At 37.9% G+C, this 21,958-nt stretch overlaps 1 protein-coding gene across 1 annotated transcript; it reads left to right on the top strand.

Annotated features, from left to right (window-relative positions):
* Nucleotides 1-12: 12 nt before the first annotated feature.
* dpep1 (dipeptidase 1) lies at nucleotides 13-19,808 on the top strand. Its single transcript, XM_073835714.1, has 10 exons — nucleotides 13-266; nucleotides 2,509-2,635; nucleotides 2,812-2,944; nucleotides 4,446-4,596; nucleotides 5,080-5,149; nucleotides 6,520-6,696; nucleotides 18,484-18,568; nucleotides 18,689-18,764; nucleotides 18,896-19,031; nucleotides 19,153-19,808. Exons 1-10 carry the CDS (start codon nucleotides 151-153, stop codon nucleotides 19,327-19,329), a joined length of 1,248 nt encoding a protein of 415 aa, XP_073691815.1. The 5' UTR covers nucleotides 13-150; the 3' UTR covers nucleotides 19,330-19,808.
* The last annotated feature ends 2,150 nt before the right edge of the window (nucleotides 19,809-21,958 follow it).

Genomic DNA, 21,958 nt, shown 5'->3' with positions numbered 1-21,958 from the left:
CTGGATTGTTAGCCTTAGTGTATCTCTATACATCAGAGAGAGAAGAACATATACTGTGGAAATAAGTAGTAAGTTGAAAACAAGAAGAGGTGAGATAGGTAGAGCAATTCATAATTAAAGGTTACAGAGTGGGTAAACAGTGTGGTGAAGATGGACTGGGTCAAGACTGTTTGTTTAGTGCTCTGGGTTTTCACATTCAACTCTGTAGCAGATGATTTAAGGGACCAAGCACTGAAACTGATGGCTGAAATTCCGCTTATAGATGGGTAAGACAATCTATCTATTTATCTTCACTGAAGTGTAGCATTTACTAATAAATTTCACAAATAATTACAAAGAAATGGTTACAGGTTAATCAGGAAACGCAAAAGTGGCAATTTTGCTTCTCAGATAAACTAAAAATTTAATGGAATATTGCAGTGTTTATTCTAAATGTTTTATCTATGCACATCATTATTTTTTTAAGCCATGTGCCCTCATAATCTTCAATCAAAAACATTGCTTTATATAAACAGCACTTTTAGAATCTTGGATTCCTTCTCATATATGAAAATTTAGTTCATGTGAAGTTTTGCTGCAACAAATTGAGCTGCTACAGTCTCAGAAAAATGGTACAAAAGCTGTGGGTGGGTGGTATCTTTTTAAAAGGTACAAATAAGTACAGATTTATTAATAGCCATCTTTTGGCGTTTAAATAACACTGTCAGAATTTATGAAAGACATGGAGTGAAGAAATAGCGCTGAAAAGGCGTGGACACAGTTATTTTTGTGGCCAAACTTATTGAATATGCATTTGCAGGAGTTTTCCTTTTAGGCTCAAAATGTAGGGGAGGAGAGTATTAAAATGAATCATGCAACGTGATTTACTAACATTTGTGCTTGTCAAATTACTGGTATTCACGCCATTATTTAACGCTCAAAAAAGCATGTCTTAAAGCAGGTAGTAGTTTGCGCTGCTCTTGGTACAGTTGAGGTCAAAAGTTTACATCCCCCGTTCAGAATCTGCAAAATGTTATTTTACCAATGGGTCATACAAAATTCATGTTATTGTTTATTTAGTACTGACCTGAATAAGATTCTTAATGTAAAAGATGTTTGCATACAGAAAATAATAGTTACATTTATAAAAAATTACCTTGTTCAAAAGTTTACATCCCCTTGATTCTTAATACTGTGTTTTTACCTGAATGATCCACAGCTGTTTTTATGTTTAGTGATAGTTGTTCGTGAGTCCATTGCTTGTCCTAAAGAGTTAAACTGTCTGCTGTTCTTTAGTAAGTTTTCCAGCATTTTTATGTATTTGAACACTTTCCAACAATGACTGTATGATTTTGAGATCCATCTTTTCACACGGAGGACAACTGAGGGACTAGTACAGAAGGTTCAAACGCTCACTGATGCTCCAGAAGGAAAAACGATGCATTAAGAGCTAGGGGGTGAAAACTTTTGAATAGAATTGAGATGCGTACATTTTTCTTATTTTGCTTAAATATCATATTTTTTTCATTTAGTACTGCCCTTCAGAGGCTACAGAAGACATGTTTCCCAGAAGACAAAATAAGTTACATTTACCCTGCTCTTCAAATTCAAAAAGTTTTCACCCCCCAGATCTTAACCCTGCTGAAAAAACCAGCATATGTTGGTTTTTTCAGCAGGGAATGCATGGTTTTTCCTTCTGGAGCATCAGTGAGTGTTTAAACCTTCTGTAATAGTTGCATATGAGTCCCTTAGTTGTCTTCAGTATGAAAAGATAGATCTCAAAAACATACAGTCATTGCTGGAAAGGGTTCAAATACACAAAAATGCTGGAAAACCAAAGAATATGTGGGTGAAGGATTTTTCTGAAGAACAGCAGGGATATTAGCTCTTCAGGACAAACAAGGGACTCATTAACAACTATCACTAAACACACACACACACACACACACACACACACACACCGCTGTGGATCATTTAGGTAACAACACAGAATTAAGAATCAAGGGGATGTAAACTTTTGAACAAAGTCGTTTTTATAAATTCAGCTATTATTGTCTCTTGTGGACTATAACTAAACAATAACATGCATGTTGTATAATCCCTCTTATTTTGGTAAAATGAATAACATTTTTCAGATTCTGAAAGGGGGATGTAAACTTTTGACCCCAACTGTAGATTATACTGGTGATTATGGAAATGATCTGGCAGCTACTACTATCTGTGTAGTAAATCATATGCAGAACTTTCCCCTCCCATCGGTGCCCTGTTTCATAAATCTGGCCTTTAGTTACTAAAAACTTAACTTTAGATACTAAAATGTACCTTTAAGAGGCTTCTATGCACCCTTTAGGGTAACTATGGTACAAATGAGTATTTTTTTTTAAAGAGTACTGCCTAAAAAAGGAAGGAAGAAATTAGAATAGAAAGTAAAATTCACAGATGCTTCAGTTTTCAAGGAAATTTTTTTCAATGTTTCTGTTATTTTCTATGATTCTATTTGAAAGTGATTTGAAATCTCTTATAAAACAGGCACAATGACCTTCCCTGGCAGATGAGGAGTTTGTTTAATAATCAGCTCAACACGGTGGACTTGTACACACTAAACACCACACACACCAACATCCCAAAAATCCAAAAAGGGCGCCTCTCAGCACAGGTACACACACACACACACACACACACACACACACACACACACACACACACACACACACACACACACACACACACACACACACACACACACACACACACACACACACACAGGCTACATACAAACATTCAACATAATGGGTGAACTGATCTATATGTGGTAATGTTTTTCTTTTGCAGTTCTGGGCAGCTTATGTACCATGTAATACCCAGTACAAAGACGCAGTCAGACAGACTTTGGAGCAGATTGATGTAGTCCACAGGATGTGTCAGAAATACCCAGATGTTTTCAAATTTGCTGCTAGCAGTCAAGGTAAGAAAGTGAAGCAGCAGTAAATGCGGTGCACATCCTTGTCATAACTCAAGGTGAATCAAATAGAAGTTAGTATTGAACACAAGGACACATTTACAGTACACCCAAGGCTACCTAGGTGTACTGATGTATTGTACTTCATATTATGTGGCTTGTTAAGAGGGGTAAAGTGATAAAACAGACTGAAAAATCAGTAGTCTTACAGTGTCTTGCGAAATTATTCATACCCCTTCATTTTTTTCACATTTTGTTATGTTGCTGCCTTATGTTAAACTACTTTAAATTACTTTTTTCCCCACATCAATCTACACTCCCTATTCCATAATGGCAAAGCAAAAAATAGGTTTTTAACATTTGAGCAAATTTATTAAAAATAATAAACTGAAAAGATCCCATTGCATAAGTACTCATACCCTTTTCTGGGACACTAGAAATTTAGTTTAGGAGCATTCATATTGCTTCTAGATGTTACTACACTTCGAGTGGAGTTAAACTGTGGCAAATTCATTTGAATGAGTATGATTTAGAAAGACACACACCTCTCAGAAAGGGTATAACAACTGAAAATGCATATCAGCGCAAAAGCCAAGTCCTGAGGTCAAGATAACTGCCTGTAGAGCTCAGTGACAGACAAGGCAATGATCTAGAGAAGAAAAAATCTGCTGCATTGAAGGTTCACAGAAGCATTATCCATAATGGAAGACGATTGGAACAACTAGGACTCTAGAAAATGTCTGCCAGCCCCCATCCAAACTGACAGAGCTTGAGAGGTGAAAAGGTGAGGCAAGGAATGGAAGATAATTGCCAAATGCAGATCTTAACTAAATGAAACAACAAAATGACAAACAAAATGCTTTTAGTTTTTTAGTGGGAAAAACAAAAAGATTTGTAGTGAGAATTTGCAAATTTTACAAATTTATTAAAAATAAAACACTGAAATAAGAACATTGCATAAGTATTCATACCCTTAACTCAGTACATAGTTGAAGCACCTTTACAGCCTCATGTCTTTTTGGGTATGATGTGACAAGCTTTGCACATCTGCATTTGGCAGTTATCTGCCATTCTTTGCCTCATCTTTTCACCTCTCAAGCTCTGTCAGCTTGGATAGGGGCTGGCAGACATTTTCTAGAGTCCTAGTTGTTCCAGTCGTCTTCCATTATGGATAATGCTTCTGTGAACCTTCAATGCAGCAGGTTTTGTTCTGAACTCTTCCCAAGATCATTGCCTTAACGCAAGTCACTAAGCTCTACAGGCAGTTATCTTGACCTCAGGACTTGGTTTTTGCTCTGATATGCATTTTCAGCTGTTAGACCTTTTCTGAGAGGTGTGTGCCTTTCTAAATCATTCAAATGAAATTGCCACAGTTTAATGGCTGTAGCGAGAACCTCTAAAATCCGTAAAACAATCTGGTATTTTTGTGGCAGTGATGAAGTGTAAAAATTCTACGTGTGTTTGTAATTGTTTATAGTGTCCAGCTAAAATCAAAATGTTGTTGCAGATATAATGGAGGCCTTTAAACAGAATAAGACAGCAAGTCTGATTGGGGTAGAAGGTGGACATTCCATCGACAGCAGTTTGGGTACTCTGCGTACCATGTATCATCTGGGCGTACGCTACCTCACCCTCACACATAGTTGCACCACACCATGGTGAGTGGCTTTTCTTGGGCGAGTACTTACCGTACTTCATAGCACTCTAAATATACAGATAGTCTGGGATGACAGCATAAATACAAATTATACATACAGGTTGGTCCAGCAAGGTGAGGAAATTACAGTTTGAATGATGATTTCATTCGTTTGGAATGAGGTAAACATAAACCTGCCTGGAGAGTCTGCTAGAGGTGCTTTATTAAATCATTTTTTTGTAACACACCCCCATAAAACTGACAACAGTAGTGTGGGAAAATGGAGGGAAATCCCCAGCATGTTCAACTCTTACTAGCAGCTATTCCAAAGAATTTATTTTTTGCATTTAAGGTGGGTTAAAATGAAAGTTACATCAGGTTTCCGAAGAAATGGCAAAAGAAAAGGCCACATAAGTGCACGTGCCCATCTGATTAGAGAAGGGGTTTCAATTTTAGCTAGACTCTATTGTTTTCTTTATCACGTTTTGGTCTCACTTCCTTTTAGGGTAGACAACTGGCTGGTGGACACGGGATCTGAGCCTGAAGTGCATGGTGGTTTGTCTGAATTTGGCAAGGTTAGACACAGAGATGCTTTAATGTCAGATTGGTACCAAAAAAAAAAAAATATTTGGACCAATTTAAAAAATTGCTCTTATTTGTTACTGTCAAATTTATTTGTGTGGCTTAAATAATATGTATACACTGCCACAAAAGTTTTTGACTAGTTTTTTTTTTTTTTGTGTGTGTGTGTGTAAAGACTTGTTTTGGTCTTTATTTATTTGATACAATTTGATACGATTTGCTGTTTAAGAAACATTTGTTAATCATTATTATTATTAATATTATCAATATTTAAAACAGTTGAGTATTTTTTTTTTCAGGATTCTTTGATGAATAGAAAGACCCAAAGATCAGAATTTATCTGAAATAAAAAGCCATTATACACTATTCCATTCAAAAGCTTGGAGTCAGTTTTTTAGGAAAGAAATTATAGAAATTAATACTTTTATTTAGCAAGAATGTTTTAAATTGATCAAAAATGATGATAAAGACATTTCTTCACCTTAGAATTATAAGGTTCTATCTGCATTCTGAACACTTTTGAGATATTCAGTTTCAAAGTTTTTGTGTTCCATAGACTTCTGTAGATAGAACCATTTTTGTTTTCTAAAAAAAGGCCCCAAATATACATAGCTTACAAAAGAAACATTAAATAATGTAAATAAGTTGTCACAGAATAAGAATATGTGAATAACTCAATTTTGACAAAATGTCAGATAGAACCTTATACAGTAATTCTAAGATGACGATTTGTAATGTAACAGACGATTTCTGTTTTAGATAAATGATATTCATCTGAAATTTCTATTCATCGAAGAAACCTGAAAAAATTCTACTCAGCTGTTTTCAACATAATAATAATTATAATAATTATAAAAAAATTTTGAGCAGCATATCAGAATATTAGAATTATTTCTGAAGGAAATATTCAAACTATTTTGCTTCAAAACCACAGGAATAAATTACATTTTAAAATATATTTAAATAGAAAATTGTTATTTTAAATAGTAAAAAAAAATCAGAATTTTACTGTTGTTGCTGTACTGATCAAATAAATGCAGGCTTGGTGAGTAGAAGACACTTCTTTAAAAATCAAAAAATCTTACTGTTCAAAAACTTTTGACTGGTAGTGTAGCTATAATTTTCACTTCAAATCATTTTGTTTTTCCCACTTAAAAAACTAAAAACATTTTGTTTGTCATTTCGTTGTTTTATTTAGTTAAGAACGACAATTTACAGACCTTAAAACCTTTTTACTGTGGTAAAAATATTATTAACTTTGGACATGGTGGTGGTTAAGGCCACACTAACTTGCTGTCATCTTTCACACAAAGCTTCACTTATTTTTGCCGTCTATAGTGACCAGATCGATTTATTATTTCAGCAAGTGATCTGGGAAATGAACCGCATCGGAATGCTGATTGACCTGTCTCATGTGTCCGAGAAAGTCATGAATCAGGTGCTGGACATCTCCAAAGCTCCTGTTATTTTCAGCCACTCTTCTGCCTACAGCATCTGTAAACACAAGAGAAATGTTCCTGATGATGTTCTTATGAGAGTGGTAAGTCTACCTTTAATTTACAACCTTAACATGGTACATAGCAATGTTTATTGCCCGAAAAGAATGGACCATGAAGCACTAAGACTTCCATATTCATAAAAAGCATGTAATGTGTTACTTATTAACTGATTTAAAGCGATGTTATAAAAACTTTAATTAAGCAAAATCACATGGATTATTACAGCTGAGATTCCCAGCCATTCTGATATTGAGTATGTTAGGGTGGTTTGACTACAGTGGTTTAGGCGGCAGGATTGGTGAATTAATATAGAAAAAAATATCAACATGATGGTGTAAAACAGTATTTGGTTATGGTTAGACCTGAATTAGTTAGCTATAACAATATGAATAATGATCAAATAAATGAAGGAAATAATAAAACATATACCGTTACTTGTACACTATAAGGTTAAGTGGAGGCATGGATCTAAATGCAGTAGTTAGTTTATTCAATAAACACAAAGGTGTAATAAACCTGAGAAAAACCAACACAACAAAACAGCTTGAACATCCAAATGCATAGACAATAACCAACAGCTAAAGACTAACTTTATAGGACTATAAACACACAAGGTAATGAATGAACCAAATGAGACACAGGTAAATGATGTATCAGTAACTATAGTAAAAATAAGAACACATTTTAAAACCATGACAACCAAAGAAACGCAAGAAACAATGAGATGCAAATTAGAAATTTATGAAAACAAAACTAATACCTAGAAATTAGCATGACATGTATAGCATGCCTGCATTCCACTTAGATGTTCTATGACCTTACCTCCTCAACTTTCCTTTACCTCACTGACTTAGATATAGGTCATTTATTACACTGCTGGCAGAATTCTTGCAATGGGTGGAAGTGTGGAAGTGTTCCTAAGTGTGGAATTTGCTATGAATTTAAACATTTTTGCTTAATGGATTAGTTTGAGCATTCTGTATATGTTTGGGCTGTTTCAAATATTTTACAAAGAATTCTTATATCAGTTGTTTGGGATGGGGGTTAAAAAAATGCAAAATGGGATGACATTACAACTGTGACATCACAACGTGGTCTAAATATTTCCAAACATGCTAGCATAACAAAATTTACAGTATTTACTAGTTTTCATATCAACACTATATAGAGAAATAAGGGTGTCAAAATTCTAAAATCTTTTGAAAGATATTTCTGAACATTTATTTTACCATAGCAAATGTAAATTTCTAGCTGAAGTAAATTTTTTGATAACACTTTAGAATTCTGTTCATTAATGAATAGCTACGCAGGAACAAATGACTAATGCATTATTAACATTTTAGTAACTGCTGTTACCTAACAAAAAACTCTGATTAACGAATCAGTAAGTAATAGGCTCAGTTGAAAGTGATAATTCACTATTAGTGAATATTTTTTCTCCCGGAGAACTACTAAAAACTACTAGCCTACAGGTTCATAAAAGTGAATGATGTAATTCTAAAATGAAGATCATGGTAACTCACTAGTAATGACTGAAATCATTGTAAGTTTTTGAGGTATATGTAAGGTTTTGGATAGTAATGACTCAAGTGTTACTACTTCCTTCTTAAGGATTTACTATTTAAACAGTATATTAAATTATTTCAATATAGTATATTATATATTATTTGGATCAGTATTCTAAAGTGAAGATCATGGTAACCCGCTAGTAATGACTATGAATGGTGTTACCAAATCCATCTGAAGTATTACTATCCAGAAAAAGTTTACAATGACTTTAGTCAATACTAGTGAGTTATTATGATCTTCACTTTAGAATACTGATCTAAATAATTAATCATTCTTTCTGATAATATACTTGAGTTATTACTATTGGGTTACCATGATCTTCACTTTAGAATACAGATCTAAATAATATATAATATTGAAATAATATAATACACTGTAATATACTATTTAAGTTACCAATTTTTCATCTCACATTTTTGTATTCATTTGAAATTAGACAAATCTGCTATTATTTTAATTTCCAATCTGTTATCTATCAGTTTAGATTGTTGTTTAGTGTTTCGCTAACTAGCAGATTGCGCAGTTGCGCAACTATGCTATTCTGACATTAGCAATGTAATTTACACTATTTACTTTTATAAATTTGAATGAGAAACAGGTTCATAAAAACTGACACTCAATGTTTAATGCTCAGAAATTATTATTTCAAGAAATGTAAAATATTTTCGCTCATTTATGTCTCCTATTCTGTGGGAGCTGTGTGTGGAGTGTTTCTAAGGTGTCTGAATGTGTTTTTATCTATTTGCCCACACTGTTTTGAATTATACTGTATAGTTGTGATCAGGTCCGTCCCAAGCATGGTTGCAATGTGTTTATTGTCAAACTCCAAATTTAGCTTATTTTTAATTCTTAAAACAACAACAACAACAACAACAACAACAACAACAACAACAACAACAACAACAACAACAATATTTTATTTGAAAAAGTTACAAATTTTAATTTATTGACAAAATAATTTTGTTTGTCTTTTTTATTAGATCAGATAACATTTTAAGCTGATATATATCTTTTCTATATCTTTTGGCGTAAATAAAGAAAAACATATACACTGTAAATATGAAACAAAACGTCTCTAGGTTACGTATGTAACCATGGTTCCCTGAGAAGGGAACGAGACACCACGTCCCCTAGGGGTCGCTATTGGGGAACGCTGCAGCGTGACTCGTGTCTGAAGAATGCATATAGAAAAACTACATGAAATGGCCGGCGACAGCGTATGACATCACCGCGTTGTCTGAAGCTTCTCGTCCGAAGCATGGAAAAAAGCGTAGGGGACGCGGTGTCTCGTTCCCTTCTCAGGGAACCATGGTTACATACGTAACCTAGAGACGTTCCCTTCCGAGGGAACTCTCACCGCGTCCCCTAGGGGTCGCTATTGGGGAACGGTATACCCACGTCTCCATGCTGAGGGGAGTGCATAGTAGCGAGCACTAAATGTAAATCCTGTGAAGAATTATCCCTAAAGGACGAGATGACAGCTGTCAGAACGTAACCTCCCCGGCCAAAGCCTGAACTGTTACTCACTTACCTGAATGGGTCAAAGGACCCAGAGCACAGCTCAGGTTGGAATAGGAGATTCCTTCGGAGGAACGGCTAAGTTAATACTTAGACTTAACTAGAACAGGAACTGCCAGTACTACTGAGTCTAGTTCCCTCAGTGAACTGACTCAGAAATAGCGACTAACAGGCCTGTCCCAAGACAGAGACCGTTCTAGCAGGGGTTATCCTCAGATAACGCACCCTGGATAACAGATGGTCAGGAGATATCTAAGGTGATATCGAGTGAAGTTGGGCCCAGGGAGACCGGGGTTTTAAACCAACACAAAAAATGGGAACGAGGACCGCGTAACCCATACCGTATAGGATTTTTAGAAAGAACCAAAATCTTGGTGGGAACTTACCACTTATGTGGATTTTAGGAGGTGCACAAGGATTCCGTGCGCACTTACCACTATTGTGGATTTCAGAAAGTGCCCAGGGTTTAGCGTGGGACACTTACCCTAGTAAAATGGGATTTGGAGACTGTGTTTTCCCCCATTTTGGGGGTTCCATTGTTAAAGCTCCAGATTTGTCATAGGATGACAAGAATTAAAATAGGGGAGGACCCTCCCTGTATTAGAGAGGGTAGCAATGCTACACCCTATTCAGGACAGACAGTCCTCAAACTGTTAGTCAACTGATGAAATCATGGAGCTACTGACCATCATGATAGTGGACGCAGACGGCGGACAGACCCCTAACCCCGACTTGCAGGGAGGAACATCCGTCCTATAGGCTATACTCTGAAGGGACCCTTAGTGTGAAGGGGAGCATACTAATGCCAGTCCACATGGATGCTCACTAGGAGAAGGTGGTGCTCAGGAATTAGTCATAAAGCCTGAAGGGGAGGTGACACTCGACCCGGAAGTCAGGCGCAGACAGGCTCCTAACCCTGATTAACAGAGAGGAAAACCCGCCCGCCAAGAGGCAGCGCTCGGATTTCACCCTTCTTCAGAAGGGGAGCTTACTCCTCCTGCCAGGAGCAGCGCTCTTAAGTGGAACCCTTTCTCAAAGGGGAGTAATCATACCTGACTCAGGAAGCCTGATGACAGATTCTATCCAACCAAAGGGGAATTTGTCCATACGACAGTGATGCTACTGATGAACCTTAAATTAAGGTGAGCCGCTGTCGTTGAAGAGCTCTGAGAGGACCCTTTCCGCGGAAAGGGGAGCTACTAAAGTTACTTCAAGTTCCTGAGAAGGGGGCTCCTGGATAGTCATGGGGACAGACTCCTAACCCTGAAGGCCAGGGAGGAATGCCCGTCCTGACGAGGGGCGCTCATTGGGGACCCTTTCCTCAGAAAGGGGAGAGCCCAGCTCGTGCGTGAGGCCTGAAGAGTGAGAATCAGCCTGGACAAGAAGGACAGGCCCCTAACCCAGATGAACCGGGAGGAGAACCTGGCTCTGTCAGCGAGAAATGGTACTCTAAATAAACCCCTTCCGCAGAAAGGGGAGTACTACCTCGGTTAAATCGACCCTGCCCTCGGGCTAACAGGGGGATCGACAGACCCCAGTCTAGGTGGACTTATGTTCCTGTCTCAATGGGACATAAATCCCCCGGAGCAGGAACTTATGAGGACAGACTCCTAACCCTGAAGGCCAGGGAGGAACGCCCATCCAGCCGAGGGGGCGCTCATTAGGGACCCTTCCCTTGGGAAGGGGAGAGCCCAGCTCGTGTGTGAGCCTGAAGAGTGAGAATCAGCCTGGACAAGAAGGACAGGCTCCTGACCAGATGAACCGGGAGGAAAACCTGGCTTGTCAGCGAGAAGCGGTACTCTGAATAAACCCTTTCCACGGAAAGGGGAGTACTACTTTAGTTACTGGAGAACTGAGAAATTGCTCCTTGGAGACAAAACTCAGGAGGTGCTGGAAAGAACCTTTGGCTGATAAGATCACTCCAAGATCTAAAGTCCACAGAGAGAGTCTGGAAGAGGGATTCTCAGAAAAAGGCCTGCAAAGGACAATGTTAAACATGCCAAGGGCAATCCTAAGAAAGAAACTTAGGGAGCTTACCTTGAAGAGGACATAAGTCCTATGTCTAACATATGCTGAGAGGGTGGTTTACCGCACGACCTGTGGCGTGGATAGGACGAACACTGCCGTAACCATAATCCGTAGGATCAGAGGGGGAGCATCCGCCGTGGACTCGTCATGTTTTCCTCTGAGAAGCAAAAAACACAACACACAGGCCTGAGACAGTATTAAGTTCCCTTTTCTTTATTAAAAGAAAAAATGGATCGTACTCACCCATGAGTGACCTGCATTTAACTCAAACTTAAACAAAACCTGTTTAAGGAGTCAAAATCCAGACCATCGGTAATGGTTCATGTTGTAGGGCTCAGACCTGGGCCTTCATGAAGTGAAGGACTTAAAGGCAGTGATCTACTTAGTCCAAGACACATAAATCCAGAAAGGCCAAATGAACCTGGGAAAACTAACAGATCAGTGAAAGACCTCCGGTTAGTCCTCCTAAAAGCAGCCCACACCGGCAGAGTGGGCTGTCTACTTAAACCCTAGCAGGGGAGACAGCACCATCTAGGCAAGAGCTTAAAAAGGACTGCTTTTCTTTTTTTTAAAAACCCCCAAAGGGGAGTAATCAGTAAGCCAACACACAGACATCCACAGATATTTGTATGTGTAGGAAGGACTACCAGAGGCAAAGAACTGACCGAAAGCCTCCAGCCCTAAAAGGAGGAAGAATTAACACACAGCTAGCCTCAGACAGCTGTAGTTAATAAGACTGTTCTGCCATAATCATGGTCGAACTAGTCTAGGAAAATCTCCCCCCTTTATATATATATACTCACATACACGCATACATAACATGCATATGTATATACATATACATACATTCATATTTATGGCAGTAAATTAACTCCACAATCGCGACGCGCAGCCCATATACGACTTCCGCGGGAGCTAAACAAACTCCGCCCAGGCGCCAAAATTCCCTCGGGAATAAACAAGCAAGGAGCCGCTGGCGACGCCGCGAATGCGTCTGTTAATGCTGCGAGAGGCAAACACACTCAAAATGCAAAATGAGGAACAGAGAAACTCACCTCCCCCCTTTGCGACTGCGTTTTCGCGATAAGCCCATTAGTCCCTCGGGAGCTGGACGAGCTGTAATTTACCACACCCACGCAGCAGAGAGTCGTTGCAAGTGGGTATGAGAGCATGCCTCTCGTTACAAACAAGCAATGAATGCACCGATTGCATTCTACTCTCTCAAGAGCTAATCTTGCTTGCGTTATCCCCTCACAGCTCGGGCAGTGTGAAAGTGCGGGTATCAGATTACCACACACGTCACAAGCAGGCCTCCGGTGAGAGAATATGCACTCCTAGACAAAGAGAAGCTGAAGACAGCGAAGAGGATATGTGTTTACACCGGTGGCTCTTTATACTGTGTCGCCCGGTAGTGACGCACCAGCAGCGACGAGCGCGCCGCGGTGATGTCATACGCTGTCGCCGGCCATTTCATGTAGTTTTTCTATATGCATTCTTCAGACACGAGTCACGCTGCAGCGTTCCCCAATAGCGACCCCTAGGGGACGCGGTGAGAGTTCCCTCGGAAGGGAACGATATATTTGTACAAATATGTGGATACAAAATTATATTCTGAACCCCATGTCAAAGTCAAAAAGTATTCAGTTGTTCCCCGCTCTCCTCTATGTATATGAATAACATTGTGTCTACACCAGACATGATCAGTGCCGCACTGCAGCAGCTTGAAGGTGTTTACACTGGACACAACAAAGTGACCGTTGCAAATAATTTGTACTTTGTGTCAGTACATCATTAATAGAACAAGGCATCAGTTTACTGTCTGGGATTTGTCGTATTGTGTAGTTCTACTGTAATTTGTCGTGTTGCACTGCTCGCGTCTGATGTAGAATCAAAATCAAGGGGTCAAGGTTCAATCCATTGACCTCCCTTGTCCACTATGAAGAGAAAAAGAGACAGTAGAGGGAAAGTAGCTTTATGAATAATGAGAGAAGAAGAGGACTCACCACTGAGGACTTGAGTTTGGTCTAGCTAAGGTAGAAAGGAAAAGCACAGCCTCAAGAACAAGGAAAAAAAAAGAGGAGCACCAGAGAGAAAAGAAATTTCTCTAATCCCTTCCCTGACCAGTTAGCAGTGACAATTAGCATACACATCTTGGCTTATAGGCCTTGATCATGATTACACAACTCCCTAGAATACACTGTAATTTTTGTAACTAATAGTCATCAACTAGTCAGAATGAAGAGGTTAACCAATAATGCCTCTTCACAATGCTCTAGAAACAGAATTGTATTTTTTAAAGAGAAGTGAGATTTATGTGGTTTTGTGTACACTAAATAACACACACACACACACACACACACACACACACACACACACACAAAAAAAAAAACCACACTAAACCCCAGTTATTAAACTATGGTTCATAGCTTTCAAATTGTGTGAAATCAGCAATCAGAATCAGATTTATGCCCAATTCTCACCTGGTTGATTATACAGTGTAAGGGGTGAAATAACATAACAGACTTATGCTGAGTACACACTAAACGATTTTTCAAATCTTACAATATCTTCAAAATGTGTGAAACCACAAATCACACAATAAGCGTTAAAAGGAGCACAACACGAAGATGAACATCAAAGTCAAAGTCTTTAATATAATCCACACAGGCAAATCCACAATTGGAGGGTAGCAAACACACGTATACATTGACAAGACCGAACAATCAAACACAGAAGTAATTAATAAAGAGAGGCTAATGACAGACTGACGTAGGTGATTAACTAATAATGACATAACAAGGGTAGGAACAGGAAATAACCAAATATGGGCACATAAGGAAGAAACCAAAAAACACAGTCCAACAGGGGTGTTACAATTTCGTCCCCTCCTGGAAGGCGCGACCTTGCACCGCAAGAGAAGAGATCGACGGAGGGAACTAAGGAGGTGGACGAAGGAGTGGACGTGAGATGGCAACCGGAAATCAATGTGGGTGGAGTTTCTGGTGGAGGATGGACATCCGGGAGGAGGACAGTGACAAACAGAGTCCAGCAGGAGGAGCCAGGCGAGACCCAGGCTGCAGCCATGATGGAAGCCCACGGCAGAGCCGACGGAAGGAGGAGCCATGGTGGAGGAAGGGCTGATGACTCCAGGGGGTCAACCGATGGAGGCAGAGCAGGTGGAGCCCAAGATAGAGACAGAGAGCCAATGATCCCAGGCGACACTGAGGATCCGGGGGGCCAAGGTGGAGCCCAAGGCTTAGGCAACCGAGGCAGAGATCCGGAGGTCCGCGACGGAGCCGGCGTGACAGAGGACTGAGGCAGAGCTGGCAGAGTTCATCAAGTCCAGTTCAGGATTACAGTGTCCCAGTTCCAAATTTCGCTCACCCTCAGCGGAAGTACAGTGGGTGGAGCCTTCCTCGGCATCCTTACGCTCCACTGTAACTTCCTCCCTCATGTGCGTTGTAGCCGGCTCTCGCAGGCTCTGGGGCGATCCTCAGCTCTGTCGCTCCACTTGACAATGGCTCGTCGGACACGCTGGGCTTAGGCTCTCCATCCGCGGTGGACTCGGGCTGACACTTCAAGCCATGGGGTGATGTTAGGCTGGGCACTGGGTCTAGAGTGACGTTCATGGTCAGCAAACATAGGCACGACACCAGCATCCACTCAATGAAGGCGGCGAGGCTCTCTCAAGGACCCTCCCTGGACAGCTGCACTCGTACAGCAGGAGGACGAGGACAGCCGGGTCATTCATAACGGGAAAAAAAACTGAAAATAAAACACTAAATGTAAACGGGAAAAATAAATCACGGGGTAACATGCCGCTAAACTGTTTTGTTAGGTCCGGTCTTCTGTCACAAGACGTGTTAAAAAGAGCACGACACGAAGATGAACCTCAAAGTCAAAGTCCACACAGGTAAATCCACAATCAGAGGGTAGCAAACACACGTATACATCAACAAGACCGGACAATCAAACACAGAACTGAACCAACTAATGAAGGGATGTTAATGACAGACTGACAGGTAGTAGGTGATTAACTAATAATGACATAAGGAGGGTAGGAACAGAAAATAATATGGGCAAATAAGGAAGAAACCAACAAACAGTCCAACGGGGGTGTGACATTAAACCAGCGGTTCTCAATTCCAATCCAATTTTTGTTGGGAAAGTCGGCGAAGAGATGCACACTTCGATTAGACTGGATAAACACAAGCAGCATCTTAATTGTTAAGAAAATGGTATTCCTAATAAATGTCTCGACTATTTTGATTATGTCAAATGCTTCTCTTTCTTTTTGGAATTATTAGACACATTTCACTATGTCTTTTCAAATGCCTAGGTCTGTTTAATTTTCTCAATTATAACATTTCTAGCACTATTTTTAAACGTTTATTCAAGCAATAATATATAAATTATCTCATGTATATGCTTGTTTAAAACGATTAAAAACGAATTCTAAGTAAAAACTGTATTTTTACTTTACATTTCCAGAGAGCGAATATATAATATTATTTTGTCATATTCGTGATTCCTGAATTTATATATGAAAACTTCGTTTTGAAGTGCATTCGTTATATTTGTATAAGAAAAGTCGTTAACCTAGCCTATATTCTTGATAATTTTTAGAAGTTAAAAGTTAAGAAAAAAGGAATGAGCTTGTAGTCTCTAATATTTAGGGCTATATGCTAATCTTTTTCTTAACTTTTATTACACTGTAGATCGAAATAAAACAATTCTTGATCATATTTAACATCGGAGAATCACTGACATCATTTGAGTACTTCGAAAACGAAACTATTTAAATCTGTAGAAAGGAAAGACAAACTAAATCACAAGAACAATCTGTATTTTTCTTGTAATCAAGAACATTTCTTTTGACAAAATAACCTGATTAATACCGAATGATGTTTGACAGTGAACGCATCTCCACCGCAGAGCCGCATATAATCGCTGCTGTCAGTCGCAAATATTAATCATGCGGGTCAGGAAGCGGGTCGGGTACAATATTTACTTTTTCTCTTTTTTGCGGTCGGAGTTGTGGGCGGGTTAGTTGAAAACGTTGGTCGTGTTCGGGTTGTTTATACATTGACCCATGCATCACTGATATCCATATATCCATATATAATCCTTTATTATATGATATCTATGGAACTATCTACAGCATCCCGGAAGCTTACTGAAAAAAAGAAAAAATAACTGACTACAGTGAGACTAATGGATTAAAACACATTTTGATAAGTGTTTTTTTTTATTATTATTATTAACTTAAAAGTTAATAATAATTAAAAAAACACTTACCAAAATGTGTTTAAGAAAAAATAACTGACTACAGTGAGACTAATGGATTAAAACACATTTTGGTAAGTGTTTTTTATTATTATTATTAACTTAAGTTAATAATAATAATAAAAAACACTTACCAAAATGTGTTTTAATCCATTAGTAGTTAGTTATTTTTTCTTTTTTTAAGTAAGCTTCCGGGATGCTGTAAATAGTTCCATAGATATCATAATAAAGGATTATATATGGATATATAGATATGGATATCTATGGATAGTTCTACAAGACGGGCTTTGGTTCTACTAGCGATTTGATTGGAGACCAACAGCCAATCACAATTGACCTTTAATTTTCCGATTGGTTGATTTTGTGGCACACTTGTAACGCTGTTGCAAGTTGAGCAAGTGTGTGTGTCAAGAGTTGAGCGCGCATAGAATTAAGAGGTTGAGAGAGAGGGGGACTTGACAGGAGCGCAGAGAATACGTTTGTGAGAGAGCACCTGAGTAAACTGCGTGAGAGGGGTTATTATTGCACGTTAATATGGATAATAGCAAATACATTTATTGAGCACGGAATCGTTTTTTCTTTGGTTAAACGATTTTTTTTTTTTTTTTGCGATTGTTAATTTCTGTTCAAAGTATAATGTAATGTGCTTGCAAAATATAGTTCTCTGTGCTCAAAACTTACAATTACTCGCTCAGGATTGAGGCACACATATTACGCTATAGTGGCTCGCCTCCAGTAGGGTGCTGTGCGGTACAGTGTTCTGAAGGAGGCAATTTTCTCATGTTATTTTATTTGGTCAGTTCTGTCAGGTCTGTTTTACCAAAGTAGCATGTGAGGACAAATTCCGAGTCCACCATGTTTCTCTTCACTACGACAACAAAAGCACCTGAACACGACACACTGGTAATTTCCACTTCACAAGTGGAAAGCATCATCTTTCCCATATCACATGAAGGCAGCATTAGTTAACCGTTGAACTTTACTACACTTCGGATTATTCATTCACATATCTGCGCTATGCCCCCACATGCAGCGTCTTCACACGCAGACGAAACTTAGTTGTGAAGTGTGACATAAATGCATCTGTGAATAAATACAATTTAAAGTGTGTGCCTTTCCAAATCATGCCCCTTTTGATTCAGTTCATGAAATTGAATTTGCTTAAAAAACTTAAAAGTGATGATAAAGTAATTTATAATGTTACAAAAGATTTCTTCTGAATGTACCTATTCATCAAAGAAACCTAAAAAAATAATACTCAGCTTTTTTTTTTTTTTTTTTTTTTTTTTACATAATAATAATAAATGTATTTTTCCGCAGCAAATAAAAATAAAAAATGTCACTGTCAAATCCTTTTGACTGGTAGTGTATATAAAGGAAAAATTGTAAAATTAAAATGCAAATTTTCCAAAATGTTTCTATTTCAGAAAGCAAAGCAAGGGATTGTCATGATTAATTTTTATAACAACTATGTAACCTGCCAAAACGCTGCTAACATCTCAGATGTGGCTGGTGAGTCATTTTAAAAGCAACCTGAGAGTCTGCTACCCTCCATAGTACTCCTTTATTGAGCACTTTATGATATAAGCCAAACCCTAAATATGTGACTCCACTTCTCTATATGAAATTCAGATCACTTTGACTATATCAAGAAAGTGGCAGACGCAAGTATCATTGGATTTGGAGGAGATTATGATGGTGTGCCAAGGTAAGCATTCTGATTTGTGAACAGACCGCCTGCATTCTAATCTAAAGATCATGCAGCACGATAGCGTTGTGGTGCATTTTTACATTTTGTTTAAGACAAGTAGTAAGACATAATGCCATGGTTTTGAACAGGGTGCCAGATGGTCTAGAGGATGTATCAAAGTACCCAGACCTGGTGGCTGAACTCCTTAGGCGTAAATGGACAGAGGATGAGATCAAAGACGCTCTGGGACGGAACCTGCTGAGAGTATTTAGAGAGGTGGAAGCGGTAAGTGCAAGGCACACAGTCACACATACACCAGTTCCACACTCATATCAAATGTACTACCCTGGGTGCTCTCTGAACCTTTTTTCTAAAAATTCTAAAAGTAACTTTTATGTTTCAATAGGTAAGAGATCGCCTGAATACAACCCAGCCAGATGATATACCCATCCCTCTTAAAGAAGTTCAAAATCCCTGCAGGACAGACTATGGTTATCCAGATCAAGATAAATCCAGTTCAGTATCCATAAAGGCTTTCTATCCACTACTCTTGGTTCTTACACTACTAAACAAGTTGTTTTAATCAAGCCTTCAGTGGACTGTCTAGTTCTGTAGTACTGTTTTGTGGTATGCAAAGGATCTTTGATGAAGTGATAAAATGAACAAAACTACCAAATATCACAAAGGGAAGTATCAGCATTATGCAATGACTGTAAAAACATCAACAACAACAACAACAACCCTGAAACCATCAGCATTTGTGCCCTGGTAATATATGTGCCCTGTTAGATTTGATCATTTTCTGTTGATTCAGAAACCAGCGAATTATAGGAAGCTTTATTTGAATGAAATTTCAGTCTGTTTCTCTCCTAGATTTGCTGATTGTTTTCAAAAGACTGTAGCACACGCTGATGTATATGATCACAGTATTGTTGTGTGTTGACAACATCCAGAGTGTGTCAGTCTTGTGCAGACTGTAAAAAATTTCAATCTTATAGCTCCACCTAGTGGACACACCGTTGAATATTTTATATATTAAAGACTACTTGCATAACAACATAACTCTCTATATGGTCTTCCTGATAACAACGGCCAAGCTGATTATTATTTTGTATTGCCTGTTGTTTCTGTTATCTAATTCTAACCTCTATACTTATCTTAACATTCTCTGGCACTCATTTAAATTAAAACTGTTTCGCATTTAAGGTGAGTATAATGAGTCATTTTAATCACTCTTGAATTGTAACAACAGTATTTACAATATGTCTGCCTTATAACTGTATGTACTAAATATTTTACATTATTAGATGGATATTCTAATATAAAATGCTTCAGAAAGTCTTTAAGTTATGTGGACATTCACACATAGACTAGTAATTATTCAGGTGGTTACATAGCATTTGACCACTGATTTGCAAAAATAATTTTATCTTAAGAAGTTTTTCAACATTGCATTTGAAGTATCACTCTGTAGGTTTTTAACCTTGTATTTATGTCTTTGGAAGGCTTTTGTCTTTCAAAAACATTAAAATGCACAAATCTGCATTTTACATCTGATCCTCTTTCTCCTAATATATTTACTTGAAGTACCATTGAGATTTTTAAAAATAAATATTTTATGTAGTAAGTATCTCATTTGCAAGTCCATTGGTTCTCTGACATTGGTTATAGACACATGACATGCAGGTAAACAAATAAAATAGTTTTTTATTTTGATTGATTTTAAAATGATTTATTTTAATTTAACATTTTTATTTTATTATTAAACTCATAACCCCCTTGCAGTTCCTTTACAAACACCAGTTTGGGAAACCTTAATGTATTATGTGACCCTGGACCACAAAACCAGACATAAGGGTCAGTTTTTTGAAACTGAGATTTATACATCATCTGAAACCTGAATTAATAAGCTTTCCATTTATGTATGGTTTGTTAGGATAGGACAATAATTGGATTGAGATGCAACACTTTTTTTTACAGTATACTTGAATTTTTTATACAATATTTATATCAATATTGTACAAGATTATCCTATTTAAATCAATGTGTGAAAAATTAACCTAAAAGTAATCAGAAAGTAGTATATTATATTACCTAAAATGTGTAATGTAATACATACATAAATATCTTTTTTACAGATAAAAAAAGAAATCAAAACAACAGGAAAACTGGCATACTATAAAATCTTTATCATATAACCTAAAAAATTACTTCATGATATATCTATTTAAATAGATGGTTTTGTTTAAGTAAAGACATTATGTTATATGACGGAATACACCTGACTTCATTAGGTTACACAAACAAAAGTCTCAGATCAGGTAGCGATAGGACATTAGGGGAACAACTGCATTTTTAAAGGTGCAAGTCATGAGTTTCGATATGTTTTAGCAACCATTCTCGGAAATCACAATGCATTCTGCAATTCACCAAATTAATTTTTTGACAACATTGATAAAACTTTCCATACTTATCTGAAGTTGCATCTTTTACCTTGTTTATAGAGTAAACATACTGTAAGTGCCTGTTTATACCAGTATGGTGCTTGTGGTTATAACAAGATCTGCATACGTCCACAAAATGTTTCAGACAAACTTAAAACTGAAGCTTAAAGCTACTTAATAGTCATGAAAGTTTCTTTTCTTTACACTTAAGTGGCCTATTTTTATTAATATTATACTATCTGTACTTTTTACACATAATATAATCTAAGACTTAAAGGAACACTCCCCTTTTTTTGGAAATAGGCTCATTCTCCAACGCCCCCCCGAGTAAATAAGTTGAGTTTTACCGTTTTGAAATCCATTTAGTTCTCCTGTTCTGGCGATATCACTTTTAGCATAGCTTAGCATAGATCACTGAATCCTATTAGACCAATAGCATCGCGTTCAAAAATAACCAACAAGTTTCGGTATTTGTCTTATTTAAAACTTGACTCTTCTGTAATTATATTGTGTCCTAAGACCGGCGGAAAATGTAAAGATTTGATTTTCTAGGGCGATAAGATTAGGAACTACACTCCCATTCCGGCGTAATAGTCAAGGAAGTTTGCTACCGTAACATGGCCGAAGCAGGCGGAGTAATATCACGCAGCACCTGAAATTAGTTCCCAGCTAACTTCCAACGAGGCACGCTCCCTGTGCATGCAGTTGGTCACGTTGTGCTGCGATGTGCTGCGTGATATTACTGCGCCTGCTTCGGCCATGTTACGG

Source organism: Garra rufa, chromosome 3, assembly GCF_049309525.1.
Source record: "Garra rufa chromosome 3, GarRuf1.0, whole genome shotgun sequence".
Classification (NCBI taxonomy): Eukaryota; Metazoa; Chordata; class Actinopteri; order Cypriniformes; family Cyprinidae; genus Garra; species Garra rufa.
The sequence above is the reverse complement of the archived record's forward strand: the minus strand, read 5'-3'. Positions and strand labels throughout refer to the sequence as shown.